This window comes from Eschrichtius robustus, chromosome 13, assembly GCF_028021215.1.
Source record: "Eschrichtius robustus isolate mEscRob2 chromosome 13, mEscRob2.pri, whole genome shotgun sequence".
NCBI lineage: Eukaryota > Metazoa > Chordata > Mammalia > Artiodactyla > Eschrichtiidae > Eschrichtius > Eschrichtius robustus.
In genome coordinates, this window is record NC_090836.1 from 72,298,797 (window position 1) to 72,318,853 (window position 20,057).

Sequence of the window (20,057 nt, forward strand, 5' to 3'; positions counted from 1 at the left end):
GTATTCCAATGGTTAAAACACACTAAAAAAACTTTGAATAATTTTATCTCCATATTTTAATGAGAAAGAGATTAATAAGAAACCAAAGATAGAATTTTATTTAAAGGCCAGAACATTACCAAGGTATATCGAGGAGAGGTAAGATTCTAACCCAGTATCTGGTGACTTCTTTATGTTTTTATTTATTAGGAAACCTTTCATTTATAAGGTAAATTTAGGCATTGAAAGATATTTTCACTGAAAGTTCAGTTATTTTTAAGTGTTCAGTATTAAAGCAGAAAATGGTATGTAATTGGTCTGTATTCAAATGAAGGTTAGAATTGTGAACTAACTCCTTTCTGTCCCCTACAAAGTAAGGGTGCTGAAGGTTTTCCTTTCCACATCACTAGTCTTCTTTTGTACTATCACTGGCTTTCTAGGTATCCAGGCTCTCTGTTTGGCATGAGGTGCACGAGTGGGAGTGAGAAGATTCAATAATATTCTGGGACAGTAGCAGGAAGATTGATGATATTGGTGATTCCCCCAGTGTAGTGTCGGACATCACTCCTGTTTAGCTGATCAGCTGATGATACACGGCACTTAGAAGTACAAGAATTCTTATGTCTCACCTTGGATGGTGTGCTATACTCATTGGCAGGGTGATGGGATGGGCTTCTGAGGCTGCCTCAGTTTACACAGGAGCTCCTTGGCAAATCTCATGTGGAGACTTGACAGTTCTCAATGTTGACTATCAGGATTTTCAGGTCTGGTCCTCTGACCACAAATCCCTCTCCTTGGTCCGATCTCTTCTTTTCTCTCCTTGCCCAGCTTGGAGATTTGGGAGATGTGGCTCTTTTGTTATTGCTCTTATAATATGTTGTATTTGGCATGATATTCATGCTCTGCTCCCATCAAGACTTAACCTTTTGAGTTCCAAAATACCCAGCTCTTACAAATGAGAAATTAACTTTCAAGATTATTGTCTCTGTTTTAAGCTTTAAGAGTCTATTTTGACACCCAAGCTAGATTTTGAATATTCTCTGTATGCACACCATATTGGAACTCCACGTTTTCTACTTTCAACGTTTTAGTAGGGGGAGGGCCTCGTGATAAAAAATAATAAAAATAGTAATAAAAAAAGAGATTAGAGGGATAAATTGGTTAATATATCAAAAATATTCTCCCACTACACATAGTGGTGTACCTTAGAAAACAAAATAGCAAAACAGAAACAAACAAACAAAACCCATAATGTAGCAACAATGTGGTGGATCAGCTGATGCTATTAACTCACTAATGATAGCATTTAGTTATTATTTTTCTTTTAAGTATATAGCTCTTGCATAAACTTCAATGTAATTTAAACACAAAGGGGAAAAATGGAAAGAATTTTGAGCAGGCAGTATTCAAAATGAGGGAGCTAATCTATACTGTTTCTCATGTTTAAATAATAAAGTAGTAGACTTACTTTTTTAAAAAATTGTCTAAAAATTTTTTTGGTACCCCAATTTTTGGCAAATTTGATGGGTTTTAACAGGGCGGATGTCACAATATTAACACCATGAATGGACGTGCACAGTCCAATCAAAGGATGACTGCTTTAATGTTGGAGTGGGGTCCTGGGGCTCCTGATGTGCCAGGTATTACCTCTTTAGTTGCTGGATTGAGAAAAGATCAAGGATTCTAGAGAAGTGGAACCTGAACCAGGGTAACTGAAGCAGTAGAAAACTCATTGGGCTTTGCACAGCAGCTGTTTATTCAGCTATTTATTAACAACCCATACCAATGCCTACTAGCTGACCATCAGCTTTGGTTATCAGCCTATGACAATATGAATTTTCCTCACAGCCTCAGATGTTAGCACCATCACATGGCTCCATTTTTCTAAATCAGTAATATCAGGCTCAGTCCTACCAGCTCTTGAGCCAGGCAGGAAGTTCACTTCAGTCTCTGCCTATGCGGTGGGGAGGGGAAGTGCTTACACTGTTCCTTCATTTCTTCTACCTACCCTACTTATATCAATACTTCTCCTACCCACTTCCCCAGTCTTCTCTCTCTAGAATGTATATGATTGTTGTGGGGTGGAAGTAGCTAATCTTATTCAGAGAGGCTGCCATGTTAGGAAGCATAGCATTGAAATGATATTTTGATTCCTCCATTCTTTCCCTCTTGTGGCTCAAAGCCCAGCATCTTTTTCTGCCCTTCTGGGAGCATCCAACTTTACTCCTCCAGCAGTGGGCTTATAGCAAAGGATTATTATTTACCGGGGTAAGGATTTGGAGTTAGCTAGTGTTTGGAGTATTTGGACTTTTGAGGGACTTTTGCTAATAGATATAGGGAAAGGTGATTCTTTGAGTTTGTGGAAAGGAAAAACACAGCACAGGAGAAAATATATATTTTTTTGTCTTTATAATTCCCCCAAGTACACAACAACCCATCCTAGTCACTAAACTCTTAGCCTTCAAGATCAAGGATTGTGTTTTATTTGTGTATCTTCTCTTCTTAGAGCTTTGCCTCACACAGGTGGCATTCAGTGAATATTTGTTGAATTAATTAACTAAACAGAAAAATAATCTTAGCCTAAAACTCCTAAATGGTTTATTTCCTGGCAATTGTGAGCATTTTTTTGAATGAGCTACTAATTTTTTTTTTTTTTTTTTTTTTTGGCTGTGTTGGGTCTTTGTTTCTGTGCGAGGGCTTTTCTCTAGTAGTGGCAAGTGGGGGCCACTCTTCATCGCGGTGCGCGGGCCTCTCACTATCGCGGCCTCTCTTGTTGCGGAGCACAGGCTCCAGACGCGCAGGCTCAGTAGTTGTGGCTCACGGACCCAGTCGCTCCGCGGCATGTGGGATCTTCCCAGACCAGGGCTCGAACCCGTGTCCTCTGCATTGGCAGGCGGATTCTCAACCAGTGCGCCACCAGGGAAGCCCTGAGCTACTAATTTTTAAAGCAATCATTAAAGTTGTTGTTTTCAGAGGTTTGTTTGATAAAAGGGAGTTAGTAATTCTAAAACATTAGCACTATAATAAAAAGCAGGTATGAAAGGCCTTGTTCACCCAAGCTTTGAACTGAGTTTAAATAACTCAGTCAATTTTTTGTAGTCAGATGTATTTCTAAAAAGAGATAAATAAGCACTATAATTACTATCAGAGCCCTTCTGGTATTATCAGATAACAATTCAATGGATAATAAATAGCATATGATTACCTGATTTATCTTTTAGTCCCCTTGATTGTCCTTGCTATTTTTTAAAATGAGAACTAAGCAGCATGGAAAACTGAAATTTAAAAGACAAGTAATTATTCTGATTTACTCAAACATTAAAAGCTCCACCAATAATTACTCTTAATATGTTTTCATTAATTCATTTATTCATCATTCATTTGACAGAAGAAATTGAATTTTTATTCTGCAAAACACTTTCGTGTCTTTGTAATAGCCATCTCTCTTCTACTTATCATAGCTTAAGTTGGCTTATGGAATTTATATTCAGAGCCTTAACTAATATTAAAGGAATAGCATAGAGAATTTTATACGTACAGACATGGATGACTTTCCTTTAATGAAGACTGAAGGAGAGAGACTGAGGGAAATGCTGGGAGTTGGAAAGTTTCCTGGTAATGCTCTAGGACTTGCAAAGTGACAGCAGGCTAAGCCTAGAAAAAGGCAAATCAATTATCCAGAGAGAGTTGAGGAAGAGCCTTTAATATGTTAGACTAGCACTGTCTCATAGAAATAAAATTCAAACCAACTAAAAAATATTAAATATTTCAATAGTTACATTAAAAGAAGTAAAAAGAAGCAGGAGAACTCAATTTTGATATTTAGCTTAATATGTCCCAAATAGTATCATTTCTATATGTAATCAATATAAAATTATTAATGAGATATTTTACTTCTTTTAAATACTAATTCTTTGAATCTGGCATTTATCTTTCACTTACCATCTCAATTCAGACATTAAAAATTTTTATCAGAAATACGTGTTTGATATTTAGATGTCATACAATTTACAGTTGAAAAAGTATATTCACATACCTAAGTTGTTCCAACAGTTTTTCCAATAACTGAATTGAAGGATTTAAGTTTAAATTAATTAAAATAAACGTTTCAGTTTTCAGTAGCACTAGCTGCATTTCAAGTGGTGAATAGCCAGATGTGGTTACGGCTTCCCATACCGCTTACTGCAGCACTAGATTGAGAAATTTGAAGTAACAAAGGCAGCCTTAGAAAGAGAAACATTATGAAATGCCAGAGGCAGATAGAGAAAAGAGCAGGGTGTATAAAATTTACAAGCCAGGTAATCAGATGCTGAGTAATCCAGTACTGACTCTGTTAAGATCCACTTGCTCAATATTGCCCTTTCCAGTTAAAATATTCATAGCAAGAACAGAGTATGGTTTGAAGCAAATTTTCAAATCATTTAAAAAATGCTACTGCAAGAGCACAGAGAAATCTTGGATATCATTTAGTCCAATTCATTTTATAATAGTGAAACATGTCCAAAAAATATTATCCATTTATCTGAGTCTCAACCAGTTAAGACAAAGGCAGAGCTAGAATCTAGACCCAGGTTATACTGTGTTTTCTTTTTTTTTTTTTAACAACTTTATTGGAGTATAATTGCTTTACAGTGTTGTGTTAGTTTCTGCTGTATAACAAAGTGAATCAGCTATATGCATGCATATATCCCCATATCCCCTCCCTCTTGGGTCTCCCTCCCACCCTCCCTATCCCACCCCTCTAGGTGGACACAAAGTACCCAGCTGATCTCCCTGTGCTATGTGGCTGCTTCCCACTAGCTATCTATTTTACACTTGGTAGCGTATATATGTCCCGGACACTCTCTCACTTCATCCCAGCTTACCCTTCCCCCTCCCTGTGTCCTCAAGACCATTCTCTACTCCCGCGTCTTTATTCCTGTCCTGCCCCTAGGTTCATCAGAACCTTTTTTTTTTTTTTTTTTTTTTTTTAGATTCCATATATATCTGTTAGCATATGGTATTTGTTTTTCTTTTTCTGACTTACTTCACTCTGTATGACAGACTCTAGGTCCATCCACCTAACTACAAAAACTCAATTTTGTTTCTTTTTATGGCTGAGTAATATTCCATTGTATATATGTGCCACATCTTCTTTATCCATTCATCTGTCGATGGACATTTAGGTTGCTTTCATGTCCTGGCTATTGTAAATAGTGCTGCAGTGAACATTGTGGTACATGACTCTTTTTGAATTATGGTTTTCTCAGGGTAAAAGCCCAGTAGTGGGATTGCTGGGTCATATGGTAGTTCTGTTTTTAGTTTTTTAAGGAACCTCCATACTATTCTTCATAGTGGCTGTATCAGTTTACATTCCTACCAACAGTGCAAGAGGGTTCTCTTTTCTCCACACCCTCTCCAGTATTTATTGTTTGTAGATTTTTTGATGATGGCCATTCTGACCAGTGTGAGGTGATGCCTCATTGTAGTTGTGATTTGCATTTCTCTAATGATTAGTGATGTTGAGCATCTTTTCATGTGTTTGTTGGCAACCTGTATGTCTTCTTTGGAGAAATGTCTATTTAGGTCTTCTGCCCATTTTTGGATTGGGTTGTTTGTTTTTCGGATATTGAGCTGCATGAGCTGTTTGTATATTTTGGAGATTAATCCTTTGTCAGTTGCTTCATTTGCAAATATTTTCTCCCATTCTGAGGGTTGTCTTCTCGTCTTGTTTATGGTTTCCTTTGCTGTGTAAAACCTTTTAAGTTTCATTAGGTCCCATTTGTTTACTTTTGTTTTTATTTCCATTTCTCTAGGAAATGGGTCAAAAAGGATCTTGCTGTGATTTATGTCATAGAGTGTTCTGCCTATGTTTTCCTCTAAGAATTTTATAGTGTCTGGCCTTCTATTTAGGTCTTTAATCCATTTTGAGTTTATTTTTGTGTATGGTGTTAGGAAGTGTTTTAATTTCATTCTTTTACATGTAGCTGTCCAGTTTTCCAAGCACCACTTATTGAAGAGGCTGTCTTTTCTCCATTGTATACTCTTGCCTCCTTTATCAAAGATAAGGTGACCGTATGTGCATGGGTTTATCTCTGGGCTTTCTATCTTGTTCCATTGATCTATATTTCTGTTTTTGTGCCAGTACCATACTGTCTTGATTACTGTAGCTTTGTAGTCTAGTGTAAAGTCCAGGAGCCTGATTCCTCCAGCTCCATTTTTCTGTCTCAAGATTGCTTTGGCTATTCGAGGTATTTTGTGTGTCCATGCAAATTGTGAAATTTTTTGCTGTAGTTCTGTGAAAAATGCCATTGGTACTTTGATAGGGATTACATTGAATCTGTAGATTGCTTTGGGTAGTATAGTCATTTTCACAATGTTAATTCTTCCAATCCAAGAACATAGTATATCCCTCCATCTGTTTGTATCATCTTTAATTTCTTCCATCAGTGTCTTATAGTTTTCTGCATAGAGGTCTTTTGTCTCCTTAGGTAGGTTTATTCCAGGGTATTTTATTCTTTTTGTTGCAATGGTAAATGGGAGTGTTTCCTTAATTTCTCTTTCAGATTTTTCATCATTAGTGTATAGGAATGAAAGAGATTTCTGTGCATTAATTTTTTATCCTACTACTCTACCAAATTCATTGATTAGATCTAGTAGTTTTCTGGTAGCATCTTTAGGATTCTCTATGTATGTCATCTGCACACAGTGACAGTTTTACTTCTTCTTTTCTGATTTGGATTCCTTTTATTTCTTTTTCTTCTCTGATTGTCATGGCTCGGACTTCCAAAACTATGTTGAATAATAGTGGTGAGAGTGGGCAACAATGTCTTGCTCCTGCTCTTAGAGGAAATGGTTTCAGTTTTTCACCATTGAGAACGATGTTGGCTGTGGGATTGTCAGATAGCCTTTATTATGTTGAGGTAGGTTCCCTCTATGCCTACTTTCTGGAGAGTTTTTATCATAAATGGATGTTGAATTTTGTTGAAAGCTTTTTTGCATCTATTGAGATTATCATATGGTTTTTATCCTTCAGTTTGTTAATATGGTGTATCACATTGATTGATTTGCATATATTGAAGAATTCTTGCATTCCTGGAATAAACCCCACTTGATCATGGTGTATGATCCTTTTAATGTGCTGTTGGATTCTGTTTGCTAGAATTTTGTTGAGAATTTTTGTATCTGTGTTCATCTGTGATATTGGCCTGTAGTTTTCTTTCTTTGTGACATCTTTGTCTGGTTTTGGTATCAGTGTGATGGTGGCCTCATGGAATGAGTTTGGGAGTGTTCCTCCCTCTGCTATATTTTGGAAGAGTTTAAGAAGGATAGGTGTTAGCTCTTCTCTAAATGTTTGATAGAGTTCGCCTGTGAAGCCATCTGGACCTGTGCTTTTGTTTGTTGGAAGATTTTTAATCACAGTTTCAATTTCAGTGTTTGTGATTGGTCTGTTTATATTTTCCATTTCTTCCTGGTTCAGTCTCAGAAGGCTGTGCTTTTCTAAGTATTTGTCCATTTCTTCCAGGTTGTCCATTTTATTGGCTTATAGTTGCTTGTAGTAACCTCTCATGATCCTTTGTATTTCTGCAGTGTCAGTTCTTACTTCTTTTTCATTTCATTGTATTGCTATAAACTTCCTTCTTAGAACTGCTTTTGGTGCATCCCATAGGTTTTGGGTCCTCGTGTTTTCATTATCATTTGTTTCTAGGTATTTTTTGGTTTCCTCTTTGACTTCTTCAGTGATCTCTTCGTTATTTATTAGTGTATTGTTTAGGCTCCTTGTGTTTGTATTTTTTACAATTTTTTTCCCTGTAATTGATATCTAATCTCATAGCGTTGTGGTCAGAAAAGATACTTGATATGATTTCAATTTTCTTAAATTTACCAAGGCTTGATTTGTGACCCAATATCTGGTCTATCTTGGAGAATGTTCCATGAACATTTGAGAAGAAAGTGTATTCTGTTGTTTTTGGATGGAATGTCCTATTAATATCAATTAAGTCCATCTTGTTTCATGTGTCATTTAAAGCTTGTGTTTCCTTATTTATATTCATTTTGGATGATCTGTCCATTGGTGAAAGTGGGGTGATAAAGTCCCCTACTATGATTGTGTTACTGTCTATTTCCCCTTTTATGGCTGTTAGCATTTGCCTTATGTACTGAGGTGTTCCTATGTTGGGTGCATAAATATTTATACTTGTTATATCTTCTTCTTGGATTGACCCTTGATCATTATGTAGTGTCCTTCTTTGTCTCTTGTAATAGTCTTTATTTTAAAGTCTATTTTGTCTGATATGAGAATTGCTACTCCAGCTTTCTTTTGATTTCCATTTGCATGGAATAACTTTTTCCATCAACTGACTTTCAGTCTGTATGTGTCCTTAGGTCTGAAGTGGGTCTCTTGTAGACAGCATATGTACAAGTCTTGTTTTTGTATCCACTCAGCCAGTCTATGTCCTTTGGTTGGAGCATTTAATCCATTTACATTTAAGGTAATTATCAGTATATATGTTCCTAGTACCATTTTCTTAATTGTTTTGGGTTTGTTTTTATAGGTCTTTTCCTTCTTTTGTGTTTCCTGACTAGGAAGTTCCTTTAGCATTTGTTGTAAAGCTGGTTTGGTGGTACTGCGTTCTCTAAACTTTTGCTTATCTGTACAGGTTTTAATTTCTCCTTCAAGCCTGAATGAGATCCTTGCTGGGTAGAGTACTCTTGCTTGTAGGTTTTTCCCTTTCATCACTTTAAATATGTCCTGCCACTCCCTTCTGGCTTGCAGAATTTCTGCTGCAAGATCAGCTGTTAATGTTATGGGGATTCCCTTGTATGTTATTTGTTGATTTTCCCTTGCTGCTTTTAATATTTTTTCTTTGTATTTCATTTTGATAGTTTTTTAAACATGTGTCTTGGTGTGCTTCTCCTTGGATTTATCCTGTATGGGACTCTCTGTGCTTCCTGGACTTGTTTGACTATTTCCTTTTCCATATTAGGGAAATTTTCAACTATAATCTCTTCAAATATTTTCTCAGTTCCTTTCTTTTTCTCTTCTTCTTCTAGGACCCCTATAATTCGAATGTTGGTGCATTTAATGTTGTCCCAGAGGCCTCTGAGACTGTCCTCAATTCTTTTCATTCTTTTTTTCTTTATTCTCCCTGGCAGTTATTTCCACCATTTTCTCTTCCAGCTCACTTATCCACTCTTTTGCCTCAGTTATTCTGTTATTGATTCCTTCTAGAGTATTTTTAATTTAATTTTTTGTGTTGTTCTTCATTGTTTGTTTGCTCTTTAGTTCTTCTAGATCCTTGTTAAATGTTTCTTGTATTTTCTCCATTCTGTTTCCGAGATTTTGGATCATCTTTACTATCGTTACACTGAATTCTTTTTCAGGTAGGTTGCCTATTTTGTTGTCATTTATTTGGTCTTTTAGGTTTTTGCCTTGCTCCTTCATCTGGAACTTTTTTTTTTTTTGTCTTTTTTTTTCTTTTTTTTTGATGGATGATTCTGTATTCCTGTCTTACTGGTTGTTTGGCCTGAGACGTCCAGCACTGGAGTTTGCAGGCAGTTGGATAGAGCTGGGTCTTGGTGCTGAGATGAGGGCCTCCAGGAGGCCTCACTCCAATTGATATTCCCTGGGGTCTGAGGTTCTCTGTTAGTCCAGCTGTTTGGACGCAGGGCTCCGACCACAGGAGCTTGGGCCCGACTTCTGGCCTGGGAACCAAGATCCCATGAGCTTTGTGGTGCGGTTAAAAAAAAAAAAAAAAAAAAGGAAGAAAGAAAGAAAAAAAGGAGCATTTCAATATCAAAGAATAAAAACAAAATAAAATTAGAAAGATAAAAAGTATATCAGGAAAAATAAAACTGTAACTGAAACAACTGCAACAGGTAAAATAAAACCACAACAGAAAAAAGAAAAAATAAACGGGGGGAGGGAACAAGCCAAAAGGAGAGAACAGTAACAAAGTATAAAGAATAAAATAAAATTAAAAAAATAAAAGATTTATTAGGAAAAATAAAAATATAAATGAATCAACGAGGTAAAACAGAACCCCAATGTAAAAGAGGAAAAAAAAAAAAAAAAAAGCCCTGGCTATGGGGGTGGAATTTAGGTGGGGGTGGAACTTAGGCAGGGGAGGGGTTTAGGGTGGGGCAGGACCTAGGTGGGTGGGGGGCTGGTGTTTGAGCATGGGGCAGGACTTAGGCTCTGAACCCACTGCAGCCTGAGAAGGTCTTGGGGGCAGGGCCTAGTCTGGGCGACATTCAAACGTGTGGTGGGGCCTCTGCTTAGGACCTGCACGGAAGGGGAGAGGCAGCACAAGGGGAAAGGAGGGCCTCTGGAGTGTGGAGTTCTGGAGTTTGGAGGTAGGGCTCTGGGTGAGGGTGTGTGGGTGGGGTTTAGGCCCAGCTCGTTGGAGGGGGTCTCTGAGTGTAGAGGTGGGGCCCTGGGTGGGGGTGAAGTGGCAGGGCTTGGGCTCTGCACAGCAGGAAGGAGGCTTCAAGGGCAGAGGTTTAGGCCCAGAGCCCAACAGGCTCCCCTGTGCCTAAGTGGACAGGGAAAGCTCTAGCCACGCTCCCTTCTGTTCCTCTGCGCTCCTTCCCCACTGTATCCCCCAGGGTCTCCTCCATCACCGCTGGACCCCTAACCATGGGTGAGTCCCGCTGGGTGTAGGAACTCTTCCCCTCCCCCAGCTGCCCCTCAGTGGTGCCATCCTGGAGGTCTGGCCTTTACTTTTGCTCCCCCTTCCCTCCCTCCCACTCCCTCAGGACCCACACGGCTGGAGGGTGCCTAGGTGGACAGAGGATCAGGCCCGAGATCTCAGCAGTTTCCTGGGGGCCCAAGTGGGCAGGGTAAATCTGGCCACCCTCCCTTTTGATTCTCTGCCCTCCCAGTGGTTCCTCAATTTCCCTCTTCGGGCATGGGATCCCTTCCCATCCCCCAGCCGCCCCTCAGGGGTGCCAGTCCCGTCCCGCCTCCACTACTCCTCCCCCTTCACTCCCCCCATACTCCACGTCCTACCCAGTCACTGGGGGTTCCTCCCAACCCCTTAGTTGTCCACGGTCCTCGACCAGTGCCTGGTAGGTGCACTAGTTGTGAGGAGGTGCAAATTCCATGTCCTCTTAGTACTCCATCTTGACTCTGCCCCCTGTGTTTTCTATTGTATCAAATAGGAGTCTAATATAATATTAATATTAATGAATAATCTGCTAATACAATTTTAATCCATTTACCTTAGACATAATCCAGTTTTTAAACAACTGAACTATTCTTTATATGAATATTTGATGGTACTTTAGTTTTACAGTATGAACTCTAGTGATGCTAAGAGGGTAGATGTGATGTTAAGTGTTTTTATCAACAAAAATAAGAGTAACAAATAAATAAAGAGGGCAGGAGGAAACTTTTGGAGGTAATGGATATGATTTTGGCTTAGATTATGGTGATGGTTTCATGAGTGTAAACAAAAAAATCAACTCTGCTGGGTAAAAGACTTAAAAATTAAATGGAAAAAAAATGAATATAAATTCTTTTAGTAACAATGAGAAAAATACAATTTGGAATTAAAACTTTAGTCTTGAACCTAACAAACCAAGCATCATATAAATTATATGTAAGAAAACTCAATTTAAAACGCTTTATCTGATAAACTTGTGAATCCACTGCCATCTCCTGAACCAAGGTAAGGGAAGAATGTAGTTTGCCTGTTTGACTTGTCTCTGTGGATTGAATGCATACGTGACACACTTGTAATTACTCATCAATTACTTCCATACTTTGTATGTACTAGAATAAAATGTTGCAGGTGTTTTTTGTCTTTAGAGAATAATCATTGGTATGTTTTCAATCTGTGCCAAATTGAACACGTTCACACACCTTAATTGTTGTTCATCATTGAATATGCCCTATGCTATCTACATTACCCCTACAGACAAATTAATAAAGACTATTTAAGTTTTGAATTGTAGATAAATTATTCAACGGTTACATATATTAAGTGCTTATGGTTGCATAGACCCAGCTATTGGGAGTAAACTCATAGAAATAGTCACTAGATCTTTAGGAATTCATCCTCTACTTGCCTCTTTTACCCAAAAGGTTTATGTAAGAACAAGCAAAGTTTATTTATTCAGGGCAAGAGAGTCAGCCACCCTCACTGGTGTTCTGGCAGAGACTCAAAGGCAGAGAGAAGAGAGAGAAAGTTTTGTAGAAGAGAAAAGAGAAGGCTTCAGGTATGTTTTGATTGGAATAGTCTTTGGCAGGGGAAGCTGCAGACGGGCTACCTAGAAACAGGGTATTATGGGATTGGTTAGGGGTGCATATTTGGCTTTCTCTGGTTGATCTTGGAAGTGGAGATAAAAATTAGGGAAGCTGTCAGTTACTAATCAAGTCCTGGCCTAAAATGGCCAATTGATACAGGGGTTATTGTTTAGCTTCCTAGATTGTTACTAGAGATAGTGGTCTGACTTCCTAGAAATTTGACTTATAGATAGCTTCCTGAGCTGGTTACTATAGAGAATGTTTTGGTTTCCCGGGCTTTTTGCAGCAGGTTGTGGGTCAGAATTCTATTTTTGTATAGTCTGGCTATTATTCATTTGTATATTCAGTCTTTCAGTCTCTGAATAATAATGATTCACTGTGACACTTTTAACATCAATCAACTGGGAGTTTTTTTTTAAATTAATGACATTGCTTTTCTTCTTACAGTAATTAAATTTGCATTTATCTTGCTTTTGGTTTGTAATCCTGTTGCTCTGAGGTTGTATGAACTGCTCAATACATGTTAGGTTTTTTACAAGAGAAAAGGACAAAATACCTGCTTGAATGTCATTTTCTAAAATCATCAATCATAATCAGACACTTCTTTGAGTTTTAAATTGATTTTTAAGACCAAGAAAGGAATTTGAAAGTAGGAATAAATCTGCTTAAATAGAAGTGCAAACAAAATGCTTGGTCAAGAAATAAAAAGTGATATTTTCAAAATTTAGTTTCTTATTTTCTTTTTTGTCACAAATTAGGAAATGCTGTGATAAAATTTTCCTTCTTTTTAGAAATTTGATTATTTCAATGGTGTAAGCCCTCAGGACTAAAAAATTATGTGAAACATTTGAAATTTAAGTAAACCATGATCTTCCATTTTTGTTATCTAAATATGATTAAGCAAAGAGAGGAGATGACCTAGAAAATGAAACATATACAATAAGTTAGTCAGTTGAAGAGACAGTTTTTATATTTCTGGACTATTTCAATTGAGAATTATAGACTTCTAAGACTAGAGATTTTATTCATTTTATTTACTTACTTTTTTTTTTTTTTTTTACAAAAATACTTGAAGTTAATGAATGCTAAGTACCACAAGCTGGGTGGCTTAAAAGAACAGAAATGTATTTTCTTACAGTTCTGGAGGCTAGGAGGCTAGGGAACAGGGCCTGTTCCCTCTGAATGATCTATAGAAGAATATTTCCTTGCCTCTTCTAGTTTCTGGTGGTTGCCTGCAATCCTTGGCATTTCTTTGTGTCACCATAGTCCCAGTCTTTTCCTTTGTCTTTACATGACACTCTTCCCTGTGTCTCTATATGTCTCTGTGTCCACAATTCCCTCTTATAAGGACACCAGTCATTGAATTAGGGCCTGTCCTAATCCAGTATGAATTCATCTTGATAACATCTACAAAAACCGTATTTTCAAATAAGGTCACATTTACAGATACAGGGAGTTAAGACTTCAACGTATCTGTTTTGGAGAACACAGTTCAACAACATTGCCCAAAGTCTTAGCATGACTCTTATTAGATTTCCTAAATAGTTTTATCTTTTTAGCTTAAAGCTCTCATCATGATCAACTTTCTGGCAGTTATAAAATTTTCAGCCTGGTAAAGCCCTAAGAAACATAGATACCAGTATCATTCTATATTACACTTACCAAATGCCAGGCACTGTTCTAAGCATATATATATATAATTTCATTTAATTTTCACAAAGCCTCTATCTGTTTAGTACTATTATTACTCCATCTTCTTATAGGAGGTAAACGAGTGTTGTGAACTAAACTAAATCAATTTGATTGTTCACAATCATTGGATTGTTTTAGGTAGCTATATTAGATATTGGAGAATCAACTTTGCTGCAGGTGGCATGAATTATAATGAACTCAAGTCTCCAAGTGAATTTGCCTCATACTTAACAGCAAGAAGGTACAAAAATAACCATACCACCAGTTCTGTATGATTGATGAAATTCCAGTTCTCTATTATTTTAAGTACTCTGACAGCACATATCATGAAGGATTCATACTAGGCAAAAGCAGCATTATTACAGACAGAGTAGCAGAAATTGGCTAACCTATTTGAAGCCAAATGAGAAAATCCTCCAGTAAGTATCTTAACCTAGTACCATCAGAAGTCTTCTGAACCTGGGACATCATTCTGATGGGTATAGATTTTTAGACATGCTACATTCATGTGTACTTATATAACACTTCTACACAGTCAACATATCTTGAAAACTATCCATTCCACCAAAGCAGTGCACTTCTAATTGCTGATTAATTATTCCTCTGGTGTTGACAAAAACAAAACAAAAACCAACACACACACACACACATACACAAGAATATGACAAGCACTTAAAAGAAACTTGCCCAAAGTATACGAAAATCAATTTATGGAGACAAGATTTTAACTACCAAGCTATAGTGCCTATTGCAGAAATCAAAATATGGTGAATATGAAAAAATAATTTTTAAAAATACAGGTCTGGGCTTCCCTGGTGGCGCAGTGGTTGAGAATCTGCCTGCTAATGCAGGGGACATGGGTTCGAGCCCTGGTCTGGGAAGATCCCACATGCTGCCGGGCACCTGGGCCCGTGAGCCACAACTACTGAGCCTGCGCGTCTGGAGCCTGTGCTCCGCAACAAGAGAGGCCGCGATAGTGAGAGGCCCGCGCACCGCGATGAAGAGTGGCCCCCCGCTCGCCGCAGCTAGAGGAAGCCCTCGCACAGAAACGAAGACCCAAAACAGCCAAAAAAATAAATAAATAAACAATTAAAAAAAAAATACAGGTTTATTTATAATAGTCTCAAACTAGGAAAAGAAAACACAAAATGTCTATCAAAAGGTAAATAGACAAACAACATGTGGTAAGATATATCCACACAATGGAATTCTCTCAGCAATAAAAAAGAAAACTATTGATGCACCCAAAATATGGATGAATGTCAGGATTATGTTTGGTGAAAAAGTCAGACAATACAAGAGCGCATACTCTATTATCCACTTACATAAAATTCTAGAAATTGCAAAGTAATCTGTAATGACAAAAAGCAGATCAATGATTGACTATCACGGTGACAAAAAGGGACCAGGGTAAAGTGAGGGATGAATTACCAAAGGGCATGAGGGTACTTTTTTTGGGTGATAAACATATTTGTTCTTTTGACTTTGATGATGGTTTTAAATATACATACATATGTACATGTGTCAAAGCTCATCAAACGGTACCCTTTAATAAGCACATTTTACTGTCTGTGAAAGAAACCTCAGTAAGTTCTTAAAAAATGTAATCATTACGAGTGTTGTCTCTAAACCTGAAAAGAGAGCAGCCCAGAGCGAGCAGAGGAAAGAGCTGAACTCCTGCGACTTCATTTCAGATTGAACTCAAGATGCACTTGGAGAGGCATTGTGCCTCTCTCACCCCTGCCTAGATCTTAGTCATATGAGTCAAGAAATTGCCCTCTTTCGCCTTAGCCATTTGGGACCGGTATTCTGTTGCTTGTAACAGAGAGAACCCTAGCTGAAACAGAAATTTGGCCTGTCAGTCGGTTCTAGTACAGATAAATAAAATTGTATATGATAAACCTAGTTTAAAACTTAACTTTTTCAGTGATTAATGTGTCATGTGGCAGCTTATCGTTTACTAATTGAAAACATTTGGCCCAAATCAGTAGTTCTGTCAAGGGTCTTGATTTTCCTTGGAGATTTGTTTATTCCCCAGTAGGTTCTGACCAATACTTGCTACTGGATTTTGAGATGAGTCCCGTGATCTGAATCTCCTTTTGCCCAGAACAAGAGGGCTTGTGTCTAAGAAGGTTTAGATTTTCATAGACTGGGTCTCAGTATACAGTAATGCCTACATAACAGCAGTTGGCAGTTTTGCCTTGCAAAAATAGAAGAATCTCTCCAAGGTGCAAATGCCACTTCTCCCATGAAGCCTTTATCCTTTCTACATTTCCTTCTCCTCTCAAGAGAATGTAATTTCCCTTGATAGTGATATTTATTTTTCCTTACTTCTCCTCAGACTCTGTTTTTTTCCTAAAGGCTTAGTTATTTAGCAATATAAGGATCCATTTAAATGTACACTGGAAGATTATGTTGGCTTGCTGGAGCTGCTATAACTCAAACAACAGAAATGTATTTTCTCACAGTTCTGGGGGCTAGAAGTCCAAGATGAAAGTGTCAGCGTGTTTGGTTTCTTCTGAGGCCTCTTTTCTTGGCGCGTGGATGGCCACCTTCTCACTGTGTCCTTGCACAGTCGTCCTTCTGTCTGTGCTGTCTGTGTTCTAATCTCTACTTCTTATAAGGACTCCAGTCATATTGAATTAGGGCCCACCCTAAGAACCCCATTTTAATTTAATTACCTCCTTAAAGGCGTTATCTCCAAACACAGTCATATTCTGAGGTTTTAGGGATTAGGGCTTCAATGTATGAATTTTGGGGGGAGACAGTTCAGCCTATAATCCATGTTTTCTGCTCCTTATTCTTCTCTTATAAAGTGAAAGCTCTGAGAGAATGATGCTCAACTGTCAACGTATACAGCGTGCAATAAATATTTTGAACGTCTAATGATGCCAGGCAGGTTTACTTCAGAATTAAATAATCAAGTTGTCATCAATAATCATATGTCAAGTTGAAATGCCTGAACGGGTATATCTTATAAACCACACTCCATTACACATGTCAAAGTCATTTGATAGAACTAAATTATAAATGCTTACCTTTATATTTTCCCAGCATTACAAATTATCAACCTGATCAAATAAAATATCCCTACAGAGAATTTCCTCTTCTAATACGCCTCCTCACTCAAATACTTAAGCACTGTATACATATTCCCCACTGCCTGTGCGTTTGCCTTATTCTGCTTCATGTGCAATCAAGACATTATCTACCCTCTTAGCTTTATGACCTTCTCTTTTGCAATATGCAATATGAAACTCCTTTGAACTTACCTTTTAGAGTTTTCTTTGCAGAGTTTCCCTGTTGCCCTCTGATTCCCACTCTCCCCCTCAAGGGAGATAATACCCTCCTACATATAAGAGGGTAAGAAGTGGACGATTCCTTACGAGGCCACTGCCATTTCTGCCAGTGAGAAAATTTAGTAACCGCTGGGGTACAATGCCACAAAAGTATGCGGACGTTCAGTTTCTCTCCCTGAAACTGTGAGCTAAGATATACTCTGACTCATTTCATGCTCAGCACACGTCAGCCTATCATTTGCCTGACTGACATATGTCAAGCTGTACTGAGGCTGGAATTCTCAGAGGAGTTTATAGGACAATCTCAGCATGTGCCCCAAGACTATTTTCTAAAATATCTCAGTGCTGTAGAAAAAAGCACGAATAGAGGATAAAATATTAGGAGAGATAAAAAATAACTCCCATAAATTATTTTTCTCTGGGATCAAGATTGCAAGACTAAGCTGTTGCTCACTTTTTTCTTAGCCACTCACTGTCTGAACAAGTTTTATGCCTCTGTTTCCTCAAATGAGATATTAACATTCCTGAAAGAGTATATCATATAAAACCAATGATGGTAATGACCTTGAACATATGAAGGTTTATTATAAGTCCTGTATGCTTTCCACACACTAGGGAAAATAATCATTACATTCTCTATTAAGGTTCCTACCATACAGAATCTCCAAGAGAATTACAGTTCCTATAGCCAAAAACTGTAGGAGGCAATTTCAGTCTAAAGAATGATTCGTCAATTAAGCCAGGACTCCGGGGCTGAAATGCATTCTTTTTTAACTGTCAGTCTCTTTATCTCTGAAATTGGTTCACCATATCTACCTTTCTATAGTTCCCAAAATTTTCATAAAATAATTTTTAGCAGATAGGAACATTTTTACAGGTGATATTTTATGTAACAATATATAAAATAATTCACTGGACAGAAAAATTTAACTCTATAAAGGATTCTTTGGCCATATTCTCCACTTTTTTCTTCCCATTCAGGCTTCTCAGGTGATGAGAAGAGCAGGCCAATAAGACCTTGAAGAAAACATCTGCAGGAAATGTAGTTCATTCACCCCTAGAAGCCCAAGACACCCAAACATTCGCTGTTTCCAGACTTTTTTTCTTACTGTGATTTTTTGAAATATAACATAAATACCTTTCATATTTACAAAAAGATACTAAAATCAAAAGCTGTAATATGCTGTGTCCAAAATTGCAAATTGATAACACATTGTAGTGCCATATTACTTCAAAGATGATACAATTGAATTGAATTTCAGTGTGCATACTGTTTCACAGATTTATGTAACCTGAAGTCAGGGTATAGAGCCACTCTTTGTTAGGAACAGTAACATTAAGTTTAACTGTATATACCAATTCTGTTATATTTATAAAAGATTAATATGATTGAGAAAAGCTATAGTGGCATTGTTTTGCAAGAACGTATAACTTTTAAACACTACTGGAGAAAATACGATTTTTTCTCAGAGAGTAAAATTTTTCCTTTGTAAGCCTGGTTTCAATTTCTAAATAAATCCAGGGGGTAGAGGAGATAAGAAAATACGTTTTAAGGAAAATTGCAATAATTTTGTTAGGGTCATCTGGCAATTTTAGTATATTTCTGTGGTCCATTCAATCTCCCACCCTCCCAGACAATTTCGTACCCTTTTTCTTTCCTTAAACCTGAAATACTTCTTGCCTCTTATTCTGTGCAGATGATACCCGTTCCTTTTCCATTTGAAACATGGAAGAAATCAGAAGGCAGCTAATTTACGCTCCAGCATCTGCTAGCCTGCACCCATCTGCTTCCAGACATTCTTTTTCTTTTTTCACATAAATTTCACTTTATGTAAAACATATGAAAGAGGGTATTTCAAATCACACTAGACATAATAAATATATAACTTGCTTTGTTAAAAATCTACAGTATACATTCAAGGAAAGGCTAAACTTCCCATGCCAACTATATATGAGACAAAATCAAACATTTACAATAATCAGTTTCCTAAAAGTGCTATTTTTAATACCTATAAGAGGAAACTCATTCTAGTGCTTTGTTTCCACCCAAATGTCTATACATTCCTTTATTCAGAGAACCAGGTCCTTCTGTTACTAAAAATACATATCCAAAGCTTTTGTATCCTTTTAAATAGATTTAACATTTTCGCTCTTTGGGGGGAGGAACAGGGAAGTCCAAACAAACAGCACAGACCATCTTAAATTATTAGAGGTGATTGATTTTATAACATACCCTGTTTCAACTCAGATGTAAAATTTGATGAACGTGTTGATGAAAAAAAAAAAAAATCCCAGATATTTTTTAGTTCTCTGTAACCAATGGACAAAGGAAGAGCTAGTGCTCTTACCTAAAGCCAGCCTCTCTCTTCATGGCCAACACTTCTCACCCACTCAAGGGTGTTGCTCCAGTACTTTCTCCCTCGCTTTCTCTTCCACAATCAACTTTACTTCCCTCTAATGAATCATTCCTATCAAAACACAAACACACCATAGTATATCCACCTGAAAAATAAGTAATATGTTTGAATAAAAACCCAATTCACCTTACTTTTCTCTTGAGCTTCTATTCCATCTCTCTTTCCACTCCTCAGCAGTGTTACCTCCTGTGCTGTCTCCCCTACCATTCTTTTTATTCTTCCTCTAACTCACTGTAATCAGGTCTTCATCCCCATCACTCCTTTGTCACAGCTCTTTACACCACCTGGCATATTTATCATTCATTCAACAAAAATTGTGAGCACTTATTACGTGCCACATCTCTGCAGAGGTAATGAGTGGAGAACCTCAGAATGATATTTTTATTTCCTTCTGCCCTCGGAGTAAAGTTGTAAACTCTCCAAGGGGAGCATACCTGGATA

General features: G+C 37.5%; 1 protein-coding gene across 1 annotated transcript in view; it reads left to right on the forward strand.

The window, feature by feature from the left end:
• Nucleotides 1-10,868: 10,868 nt before the first annotated feature.
• LOC137775840 (uncharacterized) overlaps nt 10,869-20,057 on the forward strand; it is a 63,088-nt gene continuing 53,899 nt past the window's right edge. The window contains 1 exon segment of the mRNA XM_068561967.1: nt 10,869-11,028. Coding sequence (XP_068418068.1) covers nt 10,869-11,028 — 160 coding nt within the window.